Source organism: Anastrepha ludens, chromosome 3 (genome assembly GCF_028408465.1).
Source record: "Anastrepha ludens isolate Willacy chromosome 3, idAnaLude1.1, whole genome shotgun sequence".
Taxonomy (NCBI): domain Eukaryota; kingdom Metazoa; phylum Arthropoda; class Insecta; order Diptera; family Tephritidae; genus Anastrepha; species Anastrepha ludens.
In genome coordinates this window covers 85,859,243-85,877,681 of record NC_071499.1, presented here as the reverse complement: position 1 = coordinate 85,877,681, position 18,439 = coordinate 85,859,243, and the positions used below count along the sequence as shown (strand labels likewise).

The 18,439-nt window shown below is 36.5% G+C and overlaps 1 protein-coding gene across 2 annotated transcripts in view; it reads left to right on the top strand.

Annotated features, from left to right (window-relative positions):
- LOC128858357 (serine/threonine-protein kinase S6KL-like) overlaps positions 1-18,439 on the top strand; it is an 83,143-nt gene that overhangs the window by 45,244 nt on the left and 19,460 nt on the right. Inside the window, exon 7 of one of the 2 annotated variants that reach the window (XM_054094548.1) lies at positions 11,746-11,834. In XM_054094548.1, coding sequence (XP_053950523.1) covers positions 11,746-11,834 — 89 coding nt within the window. Of the gene's footprint in view, positions 1-5,761; positions 5,862-11,745; positions 11,835-18,439 lie in introns of those variants that run through there. The other variant, XM_054094549.1, reaches the window with a different exon arrangement.

Here is an 18,439-nt window from a genome sequence, read left to right as displayed (position 1 = left end):
AAATGTCGATAAGATCAAAGAAATTATCCAAGTTTACCGGCATGTTAGTTGTCGTAACGTCGCCCAGCATGATTCAATTATTAAAGGTTTGCTCACTAGTGACATTCGATTTTTGACACTCCCTTTGACACTAAAGTGGAACAAATTAAATCCTTTTTGGTAAAAATGGTAGCAAAAAAGTATTTTCTTGCTTAAATGGAAACAAACTGCGAACGCTTTAAAAAATTAATTTTAATTAATATTTGAATGTAAATAACGCTACAAACAGAAGTTATAAGCGGAAATTGCGTCAAATATTAAAAAAAGAAATTATTTCACTTGATCCAAGATTTTATTTTGTGAATTTATTATTAAATTTAAAAGCGATCGCGAAGTTGCGAAGCTTCGCCAATATGAATCTATTTTGTTAAAAATAAATAAATAATTGGCACGTACAATTATGTTAGGTGTTTGGCCGAAATCCTTCTCCTATTTGAAGCGCGTGTCTTGATGCTGTTCCACAAATGGAAGGACCTACAGTTTTAAGACGGTTCTGGCAGATGGTTTTTTATAAGTAGCTTTTTCATTCTGGTACTGTGCTCTGCTAAGCCTCCTCTGGACACTTCATTCATCCATGGTAAGGTGGGCTCTTTGGAAACAAGCTCCGTCAATCCTAACTTTTTATAATGAAGTATGCAATGCTATCGGTCGCGTCGGAACTATCCAATTATTCTCCCTGTCGTAATTCTTTGGGAAATGTAAGCAGACCATTTTGAAAATGAAATGCTTTTTCTACAAATTTTACTTTTCCTCCACTTTCTTTCAAAATTTCTAGAGCTAGCAACCCAATGTCTTGCTAAGGGAGCCGATTTGTCAAGAGAGAACGAGAAAGCTGCTTACTGAGCAAACCTTTTATCATTGAATCATGGTCGCCCAGGAGCTTAAAATCGCCATAAAACAATTTTAAACCATTTGCGCAAAAATTTACGCAAACATAATGAATTTGTTTTTCCTCAAACTAATATAAGGCCAAGTGATACAGGGATTTATGTGAAGCTTCATAGACATAGTCCTATTTATAACTAAGGAACGGCATCATACTTACCTTATAAAGCGTCTTTCAAAAGTGACGCCTACATGTCAGTGATGAATAGTTCCTAGACTGTACCTCGTTTTATGCCATATTTGACAAGTACAGATGTGCAATTTTACACGATAGAATAACGCGTTAAAATTATTGAGACTTGACTGGCCGATCTTTAAAAACAACATATCGCAAAATTCGTGATTTTTTTAGGGGAAATAATCGTCCGAATGAGGCAACAATTTAAAAGTTGATGACAAAATTCCAAGAAACTGGTTCTGTCGAGCATAGAATATTGCTGCGCGAAGTGTTGCTGAACAATATTCAACATCGATACCTTGCCTTTCTTAACAATTAGGTATTCGTGAATCGATAGTTTGGTGGGTTTTCCTGCAGACATGCTCAGGGTGGGTATTTAAATTATGTCGTTGTCACATTTGAAACCTCTTAAAAAGTTCTTACTACTGTGGAAATCAGGGATCTTCTATAATTTTTGAAAAGTTCACATTGCTTTTAGGAGCGATAAGTGCCCCAGACGACAGCACATTGGGCTATGATCCTGAGTGTGTCCCAAATTATCAAACACCAGTGGCCGAGTGACTCAATTTAAAGGCAATTTGTCTGTTAGTCATCCCAGTGATTTTGAGGGCATGGACCGGTTCGATTGCTTCGTGTGCTAGTAGTTTTCATTTTCCCATTATGCATTTTTGTAAGAATTTAAGGCGTATTGAATGATTTAATAGCTGAATTAAATCAACATTTTAATATGAAACGTAATGTAAATTTCATGGATTTTATACCCAATACAACAGCATTCATCTCCTAACGAGATGACTGAGTCATTTCACCCTAATGTAATATGGGTTCTTGTTCATTGTAACATTGAAAGGAATTGTAGGGCCGATGCACTAGCGAGTCTCGGCACCTATGAGAATATTGAAATTATTATTGGTATACTCGCGGCGGCTGCCGTAGCCGAATGGGTTGGTGCGTGATTAAAACTGTAGGTCCCTCCATTTGTGGAACAACATCAAGTCGCACGCCAAAAATAGGAGGAGGAGCTCGGCCAAACACCCAAAAAGGGTGTACGCGCCAATTATATATATTATATATATATTGGTATACCCGTACTAACATGTAAGCTACTTCTTTTTGAGGCATTTTTAAGAAAATCTAAATAAATGAAAATGAAAATAATACAAAATTAAGAATCAATTTACTTTTGCTCGGTATGATCACCTTTTGCCTTGACTATGACCTTGAGACAGTCAAGAAACGAATCGCAAGCTGCCGAATGTTACTTGTACGTATTTTTGATCCACTTGCGGTCAAGGCTTTTTTCAGCGCCTCGAGACTGGTGAATATTTTAGTGGGACCTTGCTCTCCAAAATGGCCCAAAGAGAATAATCCATCAAATTCGCGTCTGGTAAATTTGAGAGCCATCATGTAGACGTTATGAAGTTCTGAACGTTTACTCAAGCCTTGTGAGACGGTGCCGAGCCCTGTTGAAAGATCCATGATCTGCCACCGAAATTTTTGTATGCCACGGCATCAAAGCAACCTCTAGAATATTTCACATTTACCTTGACGCCAGGCTCGATGAAAACGATTGGAGAGCGGCCATCCGCGATTGCAGCGGTCCAAATAATTACCTGATGGTCAATCGATGACTCAAATTCTCGTACGAACGGTCAGTAAAACAAACCCTATCGTTTTGGGAGTTTACGAATTACTCAATTTGAAAATTTTTCTCGTTAGAAAACACAATATTCGGAAATTGACCGCTTTTGGCCAAGCTAAGCAACTCCTTCGCTCTCTCAAGTCTGATTTGTTGCTGCTTTGGTGTGAGATCATGCGTCTTTTGGATCTTGTAAGGCTTGACTTTGAGATCATTTATCAGTATGCGGCGGATGCTATGGTTCTTTCCCCATTTGATTGGCACTTAGTCTGGAATTTCGCTCAAGTCGCTTCTTCCCTTTTTGAACCATTTCACGTGACGTTGTAGTCTTTTGATGACGAGCTCCATGACGTTTTGCGATGCTACCAGTATCATTGTAACGAGTAATGGTGTGATAACAAAAACTACTATTTAAATATATATATATATATATATATATATTGACCGTGATCGTCTAGTGGTAAGGGCCCTACGTTGTGCCAAACATTATATGCAATATATATTGTAATAAATCAAAACAATAGAATAAGTACAAAAAGGACCTAAAGGATTAAGTTATATTTTACCGTTTTCCAGAAGTTTATATCTTTAGCTATTCAGTGACAAATGTCATGTTTTACGGACTAAATAAATAAAAAGAGGGCATACAAAATAATCTAAAGCAGCATTTGCTTATACATTGTATAAACCCAATACAGGGTGTAGGGTGGCTGAATTAGGAATTAAAATTAAAATAGAATCATTAATAATAAAAGTTTAGAAAGAAGATTTTATTTTTTTTTTTAATTATTTTCCCTAACCGTTTCACCGTTACGTCGGATACACTTATAAATTCTAGCCTTCGTACTCCGTGCAACTCGCTAGAGACGTGATGCCATAAATTGTTTGGCATGTACCGATAATAAATACCGCGCTTGCCCCCTGACGATTTTCGTAAAAATAAGATCCAATTATTCCACTGCTTGACAATGCACACCAATCCATTTATGGATTGTGAAGGAATATTTTAATAGTGGGTTTTATAATTCAGAGACCACTAACGCCAATATAACTTATTTACACTTCAATGTAAATGAGAATGGGCTTTACCACTCCAAAAGAGTGTTTATGTACCAAAAAGTGTTTACCGCACGAAATCGCTCCAATATTGTCTCGCAGAAACTTTTACGTAAATTGTAATCATAAGGCTTAAGCGCTTGTGCGATTTGAACTTTGGGTATGAAGTCTAATATTCTCCCTAAATATTTCATGCACAATGGTTTTTGGAAGCCCAGGACATCGCACGGGCTGACGCGGATTATCGTGCAAACTTGTAGTGACAAGTTCAGTAGATATTTTCATTTGTTATCGATGTCCAGCTGGAACCAGACAACCAAATTTTAAAGCAAAAAGTTGTGGAGTAGTTGAGTTTGATTGCTTTGATTTTAAATGTTCATTTTCAACATGATTCTCGAATTTTGCGCATGTATCAGAGATGTTTTGATTAAAATGGTTTGAAACACAGGGTCCGTGTACGGTTATTAGAGTGTCAGTTTCTTTTTTTTAGGTGTTAGGTTTGCGGCTATGAGACTGTCCTTTTATAAGGGTCCTAAAATTGGGATATTCAGGAATTAAATAACAGTAACGATATATTTCCACCTCTTTATATGCATTCATACTCCAGATAACTCTAATTGAACCAAACTTCGTGGGAAACATAAATAAATAACTTCGAGTCGAAATAACGTAAAACAGTCTGTAAATGAAGTATTTGATTAGGTTCGGAATGATTGCCCAAATGTTGGCCCTTGTAGTATGAAAGGAAAAAGAAAGAAAGAACAAGATAGGGAAGTGAGGGTTGTGTTTAAGGATTATGGAGAAGACCGAACGATGACGGTCTACGGTTGGGTTAATCGCTTCATACTACTGATGAAATTCATTAGGTGTGTGATATCTAAACCAGCTATACTGCAGGTGTATCAAAAAAGTGTGTGTCCAGATGTCTAAATCTCCGTTCAGCAAGAGAACGACAACCAAGGAGAAGCTGCTGAAATGATTCTACCTCAACTACAGAGAGTACTTGGAAAACACTGATGGGGAGATCCGCCAAACCTTCCGTCCTACTTCGAGCCATTTGTGAACATGTTTACCATGCCCTACCTTTAGGGAATATGAATGCAAACTGTCCCGCTTGGACCCAGCGTTGGAGTGCATTGATCAGTCACTACGCGGATGAACTAAAAATTTCCTGTGAAGTATGAACACGAAATTATTTTTTTGTGAAAGGTCCATATATTGGATTATGTATGGATTATGCTGCGGCTTCGCCCAGTGACAATAACTTAACTTTCTATGACGTAATGCAAAGATCCGGCTGAATTTGAGCAATGGCCTGGGTAATGTTGACCTTGCAGACATCAGTCGATTGCGGTTTATTTGCGAATTTAGAAAACCCACACGAAAAAGTCCAGCGATGATTTGACATAATGAAGAGCTGATTTGGAAGGCCATCGTCGGCCTATCAGGAGTGCATGGAGGTCTGGGTTAAACGTTGGCATATGTGTGTTGCTTCAGACGGGTCATATTTTGAAGGAGATAAAATAAATTTGCCTGAAATTTAACTCTGTTTTGTTTTATTCAAACATTCCCGGTACTTTCTGATCATAGGATATGATTAAAAAAAATAATACTATTGTATATAGAGCACCCTGTAATTCAGTAGCATTGAGTTTATTTTTGGTTGATTCGTGTCTAATAGTTTGACATCAAAAGTTTCTTTCTTCCGATTTTGCGATTTTTTATAAAAAAAAATATAAATTTTTTCTTTCTCTGACAAATATTTTTCTTAAGGACTTCTTTTTACCTTCTGGAAAAATTTAAAGAAAAGACTACTGCAGTTTGAAATATTTAAAAATTTTTACTAATTTTAAAATGTGAAGCAATGTCGTCGTGGTGCGTTGGAAGAAATATTTTCCACCATAGTTATTCGTGTGTTTAACAAATTTTTTATTTTGTATTTGTGTTTGTTTTTTCATTGCCAGCTCCCGAAGTATTGCGTGGTGAGCCCTACGGTCATGCTGTCGATTGGTGGTGTTAGCGATGGAAGTCAACAAAGAGAAAAGTCGTACATTTCACAGTTTTTCTTTGATAAAGGCGAAAATGCAAGCCAGACCGCTGAAATTGTGAATGGTGTTTATGGTGCCGATACTGTAACAGCCAATTAGTGCAATTTTGGCTTCGACGATAGCGTTCAGGCATTTTTGATGTTAAAGAAAATGTCGATAAGATCAAAGAAATTATCCAAGTTTACCGGCATGTTAGTTGTCGTAACGTCGCCCAGCATGATTCAATTATTAAAGGTTTGCTCACTAGTGACATTCGATTTTTGACACTCCCTTTGACACTAAAGTGGAACAAATTAAATCCTTTTTGGTAAAAATGGTAGCAAAAAAGTATTTTCTTGCTTAAATGGAAACAAACTGCGAACGCTTTAAAAAATTAATTTTAATTAATATTTGAATGTAAATAACGCTACAAACAGAAGTTATAAGCGGAAATTGCGTCAAATATTAAAAAAAGAAATTATTTCACTTGATCCAAGATTTTATTTTGTGAATTTATTATTAAATTTAAAAGCGATCGCGAAGTTGCGAAGCTTCGCCAATATGAATCTATTTTGTTAAAAATAAATAAATAATTGGCACGTACAATTATGTTAGGTGTTTGGCCGAAATCCTTCTCCTATTTGAAGCGCGTGTCTTGATGCTGTTCCACAAATGGAAGGACCTACAGTTTTAAGACGGTTCTGGCAGATGGTTTTTTATAAGTAGCTTTTTCATTCTGGTACTGTGCTCTGCTAAGCCTCCTCTGGACACTTCATTCATCCATGGTAAGGTGGGCTCTTTGGAAACAAGCTCCGTCAATCCTAACTTTTTATAATGAAGTATGCAATGCTATCGGTCGCGTCGGAACTATCCAATTATTCTCCCTGTCGTAATTCTTTGGGAAATGTAAGCAGACCATTTTGAAAATGAAATGCTTTTTCTACAAATTTTACTTTTCCTCCACTTTCTTTCAAAATTTCTAGAGCTAGCAACCCAATGTCTTGCTAAGGGAGCCGATTTGTCAAGAGAGAACGAGAAAGCTGCTTACTGAGCAAACCTTTTATCATTGAATCATGGTCGCCCAGGAGCTTAAAATCGCCATAAAACAATTTTAAACCATTTGCGCAAAAATTTACGCAAACATAATGAATTTGTTTTTCCTCAAACTAATATAAGGCCAAGTGATACAGGGATTTATGTGAAGCTTCATAGACATAGTCCTATTTATAACTAAGGAACGGCATCATACTTACCTTATAAAGCGTCTTTCAAAAGTGACGCCTACATGTCAGTGATGAATAGTTCCTAGACTGTACCTCGTTTTATGCCATATTTGACAAGTACAGATGTGCAATTTTACACGATAGAATAACGCGTTAAAATTATTGAGACTTGACTGGCCGATCTTTAAAAACAACATATCGCAAAATTCGTGATTTTTTTAGGGGAAATAATCGTCCGAATGAGACAACAATTTAAAAGTTGATGACAAAATTCCAAGAAACTGGTTCTGTCGAGCATAGAATATTGCTGCGCGAAGTGTTGCTGAACAATATTCAACATCGATACCTTGCCTTTCTTAACAATTAGGTATTCGTGAATCGATAGTTTGGTGGGTTTTCCTGCAGACATGCTCAGGGTGGGTATTTAAATTATGTCGTTGTCACATTTGAAACCTCTTAAAAAGTTCTTACTACTGTGGAAATCAGGGATCTTCTATAATTTTTGAAAAGTTCACATTGCTTTTAGGAGCGATAAGTGCCCCAGACGACAGCACATTGGGCTATGATCCTGAGTGTGTCCCAAATTATTAAACACCAGTGGCCGAGTGACTCAATTTAAAGGCAATTTGTCTGTTAGTCATCCCAGTGATTTTGAGGGCATGGACCGGTTCGATTGCTTCGTGTGCTAGTAGTTTTCATTTTCCCATTATGCATTTTTGTAAGAATTTAAGGCGTATTGAATGATTTAATAGCTGAATTAAATCAACATTTTAATATGAAACGTAATGTAAATTTCATGGATTTTATACCCAATACAACAGCATTCATCTCCTAACGAGATGACTGAGTCATTTCACCCTAATGTAATATGGGTTCTTGTTCATTGTAACATTGAAAGGAATTGTAGGGCCGATGCACTAGCGAGTCTCGGCACCTATGAGAATATTGAAATTATTATTGGTATACTCGCGGCGGCTGCCGTAGCCGAATGGGTTGGTGCGTGATTAAAACTGTAGGTCCCTCCATTTGTGGAACAACATCAAGTCGCACGCCAAAAATAGGAGGAGGAGCTCGGCCAAACACCCAAAAAGGGTGTACGCGCCAATTATATATATTATATTATATATATATTGGTATACCCGTACTAACATGTAAGCTACTTCTTTTTGAGACATTTTTAAGAAAATCTAAATAAATGAAAATGAAAATGAAAATAATACAAAATTAAGAATCAATTTACTTTTGCTCGGTATGATCACCTTTTGCCTTGACTATGACCTTGAGACAGTCAAGAAACGAATCGCAAGCTGCCGAATGTTACTTGTACGTATTTTTGATCCACTTGCGGTCAAGGCTTTTTTCAGCGCCTCGAGACTGGTGAATATTTTAGTGGGACCTTGCTCTCCAAAATGGCCCAATTCGCGTCTGGTAAATTTGAGAGCCATCATGTAGACGTTATGAAGTTCTGAACGTTTACTCAAGCCTTGTGAGACGGTGCCGAGCCCTGTTGAAAGATCCATGATCTGCCACCGAAATTTTTGTATGCCACGGCATCAAAGCAACCTCTAGAATATTTCACATTTACCTTGACGCCAGGCTCGATGAAAACGATTGGAGAGCGGCCATCCGCGATTGCAGCGGTCCAAATAATTACCTGATGGTCAATCGATGACTCAAATTCTCGTACGAACGGTCAGTAAAACAAACCCTATCGTTTTGGGAGTTTACGAATTACTCAATTTGAAAATTTTTCTCGTTAGAAAACACAATATTCGGAAATTGACCGCTTTTGGCCAAGCTAAGCAACTCCTTCGCTCTCTCAAGTCTGATTTGTTGCTGCTTTGGTGTGAGATCATGCGTCTTTTGGATCTTGTAAGGCTTGACTTTGAGATCATTTATCAGTATGCGGCGGATGCTATGGTTCTTTCCCCATTTGATTGGCACTTAGTCTGGAATTTCGCTCAAGTCGCTTCTTCCCTTTTTGAACCATTTCACGTGACGTTGTAGTCTTTTGATGACGAGCTCCATGACGTTTTGCGATGCTACCAGTATCATTGTAACGAGTAATGGTGTGATAACAAAAACTACTATTTAAATATATATATATATATATATATATTGACCGTGATCGTCTAGTGGTAAGGGCCCTACGTTGTGCCAAACATTATATGCAATATATATTGTAATAAATCAAAACAATAGAATAAGTACAAAAAGGACCTAAAGGATTAAGTTATATTTTACCGTTTTCCAGAAGTTTATATCTTTAGCTATTCAGTGACAAATGTCATGTTTTACGGACTAAATAAATAAAAAGAGGGCATACAAAATAATCTAAAGCAGCATTTGCTTATACATTGTATAAACCCAATACAGGGTGTAGGGTGGCTGAATTAGGAATTAAAATTAAAATAGAATCATTAATAATAAAAGTTTAGAAAGAAGATTTTATTTTTTTTTTTAATTATTTTCCCTAACCGTTTCACCGTTACGTCGGATACACTTATAAATTCTAGCCTTCGTACTCCGTGCAACTCGCTAGAGACGTGATGCCATAAATTGTTTGGCATGTACCGATAATAAATACCGCGCTTGCCCCCTGACGATTTTCGTAAAAATAAGATCCAATTATTCCACTGCTTGACAATGCACACCAATCCATTTATGGATTGTGAAGGAATATTTTAATAGTGGGTTTTATAATTCAGAGACCACTAACGCCAATATAACTTATTTACACTTCAATGTAAATGAGAATGGGCTTTACCACTCCAAAAGAGTGTTTATGTACCAAAAAGTGTTTACCGCACGAAATCGCTCCAATATTGTCTCGCAGAAACTTTTACGTAAATTGTAATCATAAGGCTTAAGCGCTTGTGCGATTTGAACTTTGGGTATGAAGTCTAATATTCTCCCTAAATATTTCATGCACAATGGTTTTTGGAAGCCCAGGACATCGCACGGGCTGACGCGGATTATCGTGCAAACTTGTAGTGACAAGTTCAGTAGATATTTTCATTTGTTATCGATGTCCAGCTGGAACCAGACAACCAAATTTTAAAGCAAAAAGTTGTGGAGTAGTTGAGTTTGATTGCTTTGATTTTAAATGTTCATTTTCAACATGATTCTCGAATTTTGCGCATGTATCAGAGATGTTTTGATTAAAATGGTTTGAAACACAGGGTCCGTGTACGGTTATTAGAGTGTCAGTTTCTTTTTTTTAGGTGTTAGGTTTGCGGCTATGAGACTGTCCTTTTATAAGGGTCCTAAAATTGGGATATTTAGGAATTAAATAACAGTAACGATATATTTCCACCTCTTTATATGCATTCATACTCCAGATAACTCTAATTGAACCAAACTTCGTGGGAAACATAAATAAATAACTTCGAGTCGAAATAACGTAAAACAGTCTGTAAATGAAGTATTTGATTAGGTTCGGAATGATTGCCCAAATGTTGGCCCTTGTAGTATGAAAGGAAAAAGAAAGAAAGAACAAGATAGGGAAGTGAGGGTTGTGTTTAAGGATTATGGAGAAGACCGAACGATGACGGTCTACGGTTGGGTTAATCGCTTCATACTACTGATGAAATTCATTAGGTGTGTGATATCTAAACCAGCTATACTGCAGGTGTATCAAAAAAGTGTGTGTCCAGATGTCTAAATCTCCGTTCAGCAAGAGAACGACAACCAAGGAGAAGCTGCTGAAATGATTCTACCTCAACTACAGAGAGTACTTGGAAAACACTGATGGGGAGATCCGCCAAACCTTCCGTCCTACTTCGAGCCATTTGTGAACATGTTTACCATGCCCTACCTTTAGGGAATATGAATGCAAACTGTCCCGCTTGGACTCAGCGTTGGAGTGCATTGATCAGTCACTACGCGGATGAACTAAAAATTTCCTGTGAAGTATGAACACGAAATTATTTTTTTGTGAAAGGTCCATATATTGGATTATGTATGGATTATGCTGCGGCTTCGCCCAGTGACAATAACTTAACTTTCTATGACGTAATGCAAAGATCCGGCTGAATTTGAGCAATGGCCTGGGTAATGTTGACCTTGCAGACATCAGTCGATTGCGGTTTATTTGCGAATTTAGAAAACCCACACGAAAAAGTCCAGCGATGATTTGACATAATGAAGAGCTGATTTGGAAGGCCATCGTCGGCCTATCAGGAGTGCATGGAGGTCTGGGTTAAACGTTGGCATATGTGTGTTGCTTCAGACGGGTCATATTTTGAAGGAGATAAAATAAATTTGCCTGAAATTTAACTCTGTTTTGTTTTATTCAAACATTCCCGGTACTTTCTGATCATAGGATATGATTAAAAATAATAATACTATTGTATATAGAGCACCCTGTAATTCAGTAGCATTGAGTTTATTTTTGGTTGATTCGTGTCTAATAGTTTGACATCAAAAGTTTCTTTCTTCCGATTTTGCGATTTTTTATAAAAAAAAATATAAATTTTTTCTTTCTCTGACAAATATTTTTCTTAAGGACTTCTTTTTACCTTCTGGAAAAATTTAAAGAAAAGACTACTGCAGTTTGAAATATTTAAAAATTTTTACTAATTTTAAAATGTGAAGCAATGTCGTCGTGGTGCGTTGGAAGAAATATTTTCCACCATAGTTATTCGTGTGTTTAACAAATTTTTTATTTTGTATTTGTGTTTGTTTTTTCATTGCCAGCTCCCGAAGTATTGCGTGGTGAGCCCTACGGTCATGCTGTCGATTGGTGGTCACTGGGAATGCTTGCCTGCCAGATGCTCATTCAAACGGTAAGTTCTCATTGCAATAGTCGTAAGATTCAATACATTTTTTTTGTTTTTTAAAAATTTCTTAAATATTTGTTAATATTTTCTTAATATTATGCATATGCGCTAACTATTTCTACGAAATGTAAACATAAATAATTTTCTTATTGACATCGAGGGAAAGAGTTCTATTAATTTATGTACATTAAGATGGATTCTTTAAAATTAAAGTATAAAGAAACCAACTCTTTAAAAAAACTTCCCCAGGGAGTTGTTCATTTTATCTTTTGGAAAACTATTCAATATATCTGTTGGTTGAGTAGTTGCTCAGTTGTTGTAGTTGAGAAAGAAACTTTTTGTTTAATATTTTAAATTTTGGATAATTAACATTTTTATTACCTTTGATCGACTTACTTATTTTTTTTTTGTTTGCGAATGTTCAATATCTTTGTATAAAAAAGTATAGCTCATTGTCTAATAAAAACCATATAAATCCAATTTTCAAATTTTATGCTTAAGTTAGAAAACCCCACAAACTTTTCATACCAAATCCACCGTTTTTATTTAGAATTTCTAGAAAGATTTTTCGTATGCAGTTTTAGAGCTAATTAAATTTTAGGCATAAATACATTTTTGCTTTTGAATTAAATGTTATTTAACTAAATAAAATAAAAATAAAAAATATTTTGAGTGATGGAAATCTTTATTTTGACACACTCCTTTGCTTGTCTGTTTGTATACTGCATACTGTACGAGTATTTTTTCCCCCCTTGTTCCCTCCTCGCGGAAGCATAGGGCCTCAACAAGACTCAGTCTTGTGTTGGTTTCGTTAATCTATGTATTTTGATTTCTGACAGGGTAGGTGATTAGCCTGCCGGTACAGTCCTAAATAGTGGGAATGCACACCTGTCGCTGCTTAGGAACAACGCCTTGGAGCGCCATCTGTGTTTCATTTTTTCTGGCAGAAGGATCGCACAGATTGTTGAGAACTTCGCACAAAGATTAAAAATTTTCCGTTGGCTGATTAATTTTGCGCCACTCAGTAGAAATGCACGACAAATTTGCTTCAAAGAGATTAGTTTTATGAAGATATCCATCATTTGAATACTAAATGTGTAAAACACCATCAGTAGATGTTTTAAATTCACTGCCACCAAAATGTCATTGACTAGCGCGGTGCCTAAAGTATTCTTCAAAAACAAAAAAAAAAAAAATAGTATGTATAGATATATGTATGTATACAGCAGAGCAGAGCAGGCAGCAGAGCTTTTATGTACAGTCGCAACAATTAACTGCGCAATTAACTTCTGCGTGGGTCACCAAGCGGCTAAAAAAGCGATAAAATCATACTGTGTATCATCCAAAAATGTCCATGAATGCAAGGAAGCACTCAGTAAGCTCGCTCATAACTGCAGGCTTTGTGTTTATTGGGTTCCTGGGCATAAAGGCATAGAGGGACACTAAGCGAGGATCAAATAAGTCAGATACTTAAACTCCTGCGCACAATTCAAAAATAACTAGAGGAACGCATCTATATAATAAAAAATGTTCAACTACTTTTTTGCAATTGTTTCTACATGAAGTCGCTCGTGCCAATAAAGACGATCATTTTGAACCCAGAATCATTAAAATCGGTTCATTTTTGACTAAGTTATGAGCATTAAAAAAAAGTTCTTATATAATTAAAAAATTTGCCGATAAATCTTGAAAAAAAAATGTTTCGGGCGAACAAAAAAATACGTGTCTCATTATTTTGACCAGAGAGCAACATATTTGAGTTACATCGAAATCGAAGAACATGACCCGAATAGCCCGGTTGAATTGAAATGGAAAGGCACGCGTGCTAGTTAAGAGTTCAGAATTATTTTGTTATACTATACTCGTAAAGGGTTTTTCAAAAAGAACTTGGTTTTTGAATAGAGACCAAGTCTAACGGTTTTGAAATTTACCGTTTTAACATGTACACAGTGGAAGTTTTGGCAATTGTTACAATGAATTAAATTTCGCTAGAAATTCGCCTGAAAATAATTAAAATACACTCTGAAAACGGGAAATCTGTAAATGTTTCATTTCGTAAAATTTGGGATATTTTCGTCCATCATTAAGAATTTTGGTTGATCGAGTCGTTTGGTGCCTTATGTGGTCTGGAGGCGTGGTTAGGTCATATTGTTTTTTTTTTATTCAGCTGGAAATATGTGCTGTGATTACGGTCAATACATTACTCCATCGAAAGATTTTAGCAACTGAATTTTGGTTTATTATTGATGATGCGAATATCAGTGACAGGTGGTAACATCAGGATGATGTCATCGAAACAATGAATTTGTTGCAAAACAAATTTCCCGGTCGTATAATTTCACGAAGTTAGTTGTTGTGGGGCTATGTTAAAGATGGAGTCTATACGGGGCCAATCGAATCGATTACAGTCTTAAAACTCACAATCCCTGGAATCATTAACGAAATATCTACCAAACAGTGATTGAAAATGTTGATGAAAGACTCGGCATATGTTGTTGCTATGGTCGGCATGGGTATCTCGAAATTTGAGCGAGAAAATGCATCAGAGCCACTTTTTGTTCAATGAATGATTAAGAAATATGAATTTACTGATGAAGTATATTTATTGAGCACAAGAAGAGCACAATTAAATTTGTGCGAGCCGGAAGTGAATGTTTTGTAAGGTTTCCCAAGAAAATAGTTGAATTTTTACAAAGATGTGAATGCCTTAATGCCGCATCTATGCGTTCAGTTAGTGACGAGCACAGAGAACCCTTTTATTATGATGTCATAACATTCGAAAAGTCTTACCAAAAATGATGGGAACATAAAGGGTGTTTTTTTTAGAGGTTAGGTTTTCAAGATGAAATAAAACGTATATAATTTAATGTTATGGCCAAGAATTTAGCTTTATTATAAAGATAAGGGTTTGCCATTATGTTTTAAAAATGATTTCGGGCAAGTGGCCGCCGCGGCTGGCTCGAATAAATTCCAGCCAAGAGGCCCAATTTTCGACCACTTTTTGCAGCAATTGGGGCCGTATATCAGCAATAACGCGCCGAATATTCTCTTCCAAGACGTCAATCGTCTCGGGCTTATCTGCGTAGACAAGAGACTTCACATAGCCCCACAAGAAATAGTCCAGCGGTGTTATATCGCACGATCTTGGAGGCCACGCCACAGGTCCACGGCGCGAGATAATGCGCTCACCAAAAGTTGCCTTCAATAAATCGATTGTTGCGTTGGCTGTATGGTATGTAGCGTCGTCTTGTTGGAACCAAAGGTCGTCCACATCAACATCGTCCAATTCAGGCACGAGAAAGTCATTAATCATGGCTCTATAGTGCTCTCCATTGTCTGTAACATTATGGCCGGCTTCATTTTTAAAGAAATATGGACCAATGATTCCCTCTGCCCATAGAGCACACCAAACAGTGACTTTTTGAGGATGTAACGGCGTCTCAGCAATGGCTTGTGGATTATGTTCACTCCAAATGCGACAATTTTGCTTATTGACATACCCATTCAACCAAAAGTGAGCTTCATCGCTGAACAAAATTTTCTTGTGAAAATCGGGATCGGTGGCCATCTCGTTTTGGGCCTATTCACCGAACGTGCGACGTGCTTGATCAGGTGTAAGTCTATTCATTATGAAATGGCAAACCAAACTGAGCATAAATCAAGTGACAGCTGTCAAAAAGACCATCTACGAAAAAAGTAGTGCCAACTTGAAAACCTAACCTCTAAAAAAACACCCTTTAGTATGCTCAGATGTTTCCTCGGAGCTTCACCACATCTTCACCAAACTCCTACACTATCTAACCCACGGGTACCGAGTCAGACACAGCCCTAACCCCTAGAAACCACCCCTACCATACCGCAAGCAAGTGTAGGGGTGTGGTGAGTCAGCATACTTATGGTGTGAGGCAAAATTTTAAGAAAAATAAGACTCAATTCAAGAAAATCAGTAATCGACTATATCATGTCTATGTTATCTCAATCGATTTTCAGGTGTAGGAAAATGTAGAAACATGAAAATTTCAAAATGCGATATCTCAGCGAAAAAAAATGATATTTGAGCAAACGCAACGCCATTTGAAAAAAAGGCTTGTATTTAAAGATGCCATCCTTTAATTTTGGTGAAAGAAAACATCTGCAATGCTACATAACCTCAAATATGGGCAAAAACGGTGTTTTTTGCACTTTTAGGTTAGGATATCTCGAAAACCAGAGCTGATAGAGCAATTCTGAGGCCAGATTTGGATTCAGCGCATCATAAACCTTCGGAAATATATAGTCTGGTTTCTGGGTCTGAATGTTGGTTAAATTTTGTCGGCCTGTGTAATCATGTACGCGCTTCGCTAATATAATGGTTGCTCCGCTTAGCAGCTCAAAATCATAAGACTAAATAAAGATAGCGAAAAAAACTTATGAACAAAAATGTTCACAAAAGAATGCTCTATAAAAAAGCTCTGATGTATATTTTCCATAAAATCAATAAAAAAAAGTTATTGCGCTTGAAAAAAAATGCATCCCTTAATTTTTCGCGTAATTTTGTTTATAACTTCTTTATAATTAATTTTATATTACAATAAAAAGTTTTGAATGAAAGTTGTAGATAATATTATTATCTACAAAAAAGTATTTAACAAAATTTTCGTAACTTTCGAAATTCACGAGATAATCGCAAAAAACCAGTTGCACCCTTATTTCCAAGATGGACTACGAGACGTGATAGAAATTTCTTATTTACGCATTCTTATTATACCATTGAGGCTGAATTAGCGTGGTTATCATTCAAAAATTCACGGGTTCGAAAGTTTTTTCTGATAGCGTTCGCCCCTCGATAGACAATGGCAAACATCCCAGTGTGAAAAAGTACCTCATGAAAAAATAAACTGAGATTGTGGTGGCGATATACAAAAACAAAAAAAAACACCAACTCTCATGTTACTTCGTTTCCGTCCGAACAACGACTGAATACATGTGCAATAAGCGGGCTGAATTCTGTCACCGAAACACCGATGAATCCCAAGTTACGGATCGGATTTGCTTCGGATGACCAAATCTTAATGTATCATCCAAATGGTTGGGCTAATATCAGACTGATAACCGGCTCTCAGCAAATTTAAAAGAAAAGAATTAGCTGATTGGCTGACGTGACCGCGGTCATGACAGCGGTTTGTTTCCGAAAAAACTGAGATGGGTTCGTGATATTCGAAAAAAATCTACACAGCCTTCGCTTATGTTGCTTCGTTGCCATCTGATTGGAAGCCAGAATTATAAAAACAAGATTGCGCCCATCAGAGAGTGCGTGACGTCACGTTTGAGTTGCCAACCATTTGCTCTTCGCAATAAATTGAGTGCTTTTTTATAAAAACTGAGAAAATTTTTAAGTTTGATGTTTGTTTCTTTTTTTTATTATAATTTAAAGCTACCGAAGCTGTAAGTAAAAAAAAACTATATTATTGACCAAAGGAAGTTAAAAAAGTTCACTATGAGAAGATTTTAGTGCTAATCGAAATTTGTTGATTCTTATAAAATTTGAAAGTGCAAATTTAATTTTTTGCTCCTTTTAAGATTATGTTAAAATATTAAATCTTCTTCTCTCAACTCTTCTTAACATTGAACACTTTTTTACACCATAGAAGTGCAATCATTTCTTTCGGTCATCAATCCTTAGTGGGACATAGGGCATTAAGAGGCGTATTCATAGTGAAAATAAGCACACAAAAAATACCAGAAAATACTAAAGAAACCATACTGACATTTTTACAAAAAGAGTACCTTTTCTAGTTACACAACCTCAAATATAGCAAAAAAGTCGTTCCCTTAACAAAAGAGTTTCTCTTAACAAAAAAGAAACTCATAAATTAAATTGTACACAACCATAACACATTTATATAAAAAAGCGCACATTTTAAAGACAATTTGTCACGCATACAAAATTCTTTAAGTAAATCATAAAAAATTTGGTGTTTTATTTTCTTTAAATGGGCATTTTAGTGGGTTTTTTTATCCAAAGCTAGGCAACACTGCAGTGGCGAGAGAGAGATTTGACTACTGAAAGCAGAAGACCACCAACAACAACTGCAATCGCGGGCAACGATGTTAAAAAAAGTAAAGCTAAATAAAACTAAGTGAATTAATGAACTAATTTAAAAAAAATGTATATTTTACAAAATTATAAACATTACTTTTAATTAGAACAGGCAAGAAAAATGTCATGAAGAAAGAACTAAAACTCCGAGACTAAATAACAAAAAAAAGCTAAATCAAGTCACGAAAATGGTAATATGGCCATACTGATGCCAAAACAATGTTGGTGAATGATGCCAAAACAATAATTGGCGCGTATACCCCTTTTGGGTGTTTGGCCGAGCTCCTCCTCTTATTTGTGGGGCGCGTCTTGATGTTGTTCCACAAATGGAGGGACCTACAGTTTTAAGCCGACTCCGAACGGCAGATATTTTTATGAGGAGATTTTCATGGCAGAAATACACTCGGAGGTTTGCCATTGCCTGCCGAGGGGCCACCGCTATTAGAAAAATGTTTTTCTTAATTTTTGGTGTTTCACCGAGATTCGAACCAACGTTCTCTCTGTGAATTCTGAAGGGTAATCACGCACTAAC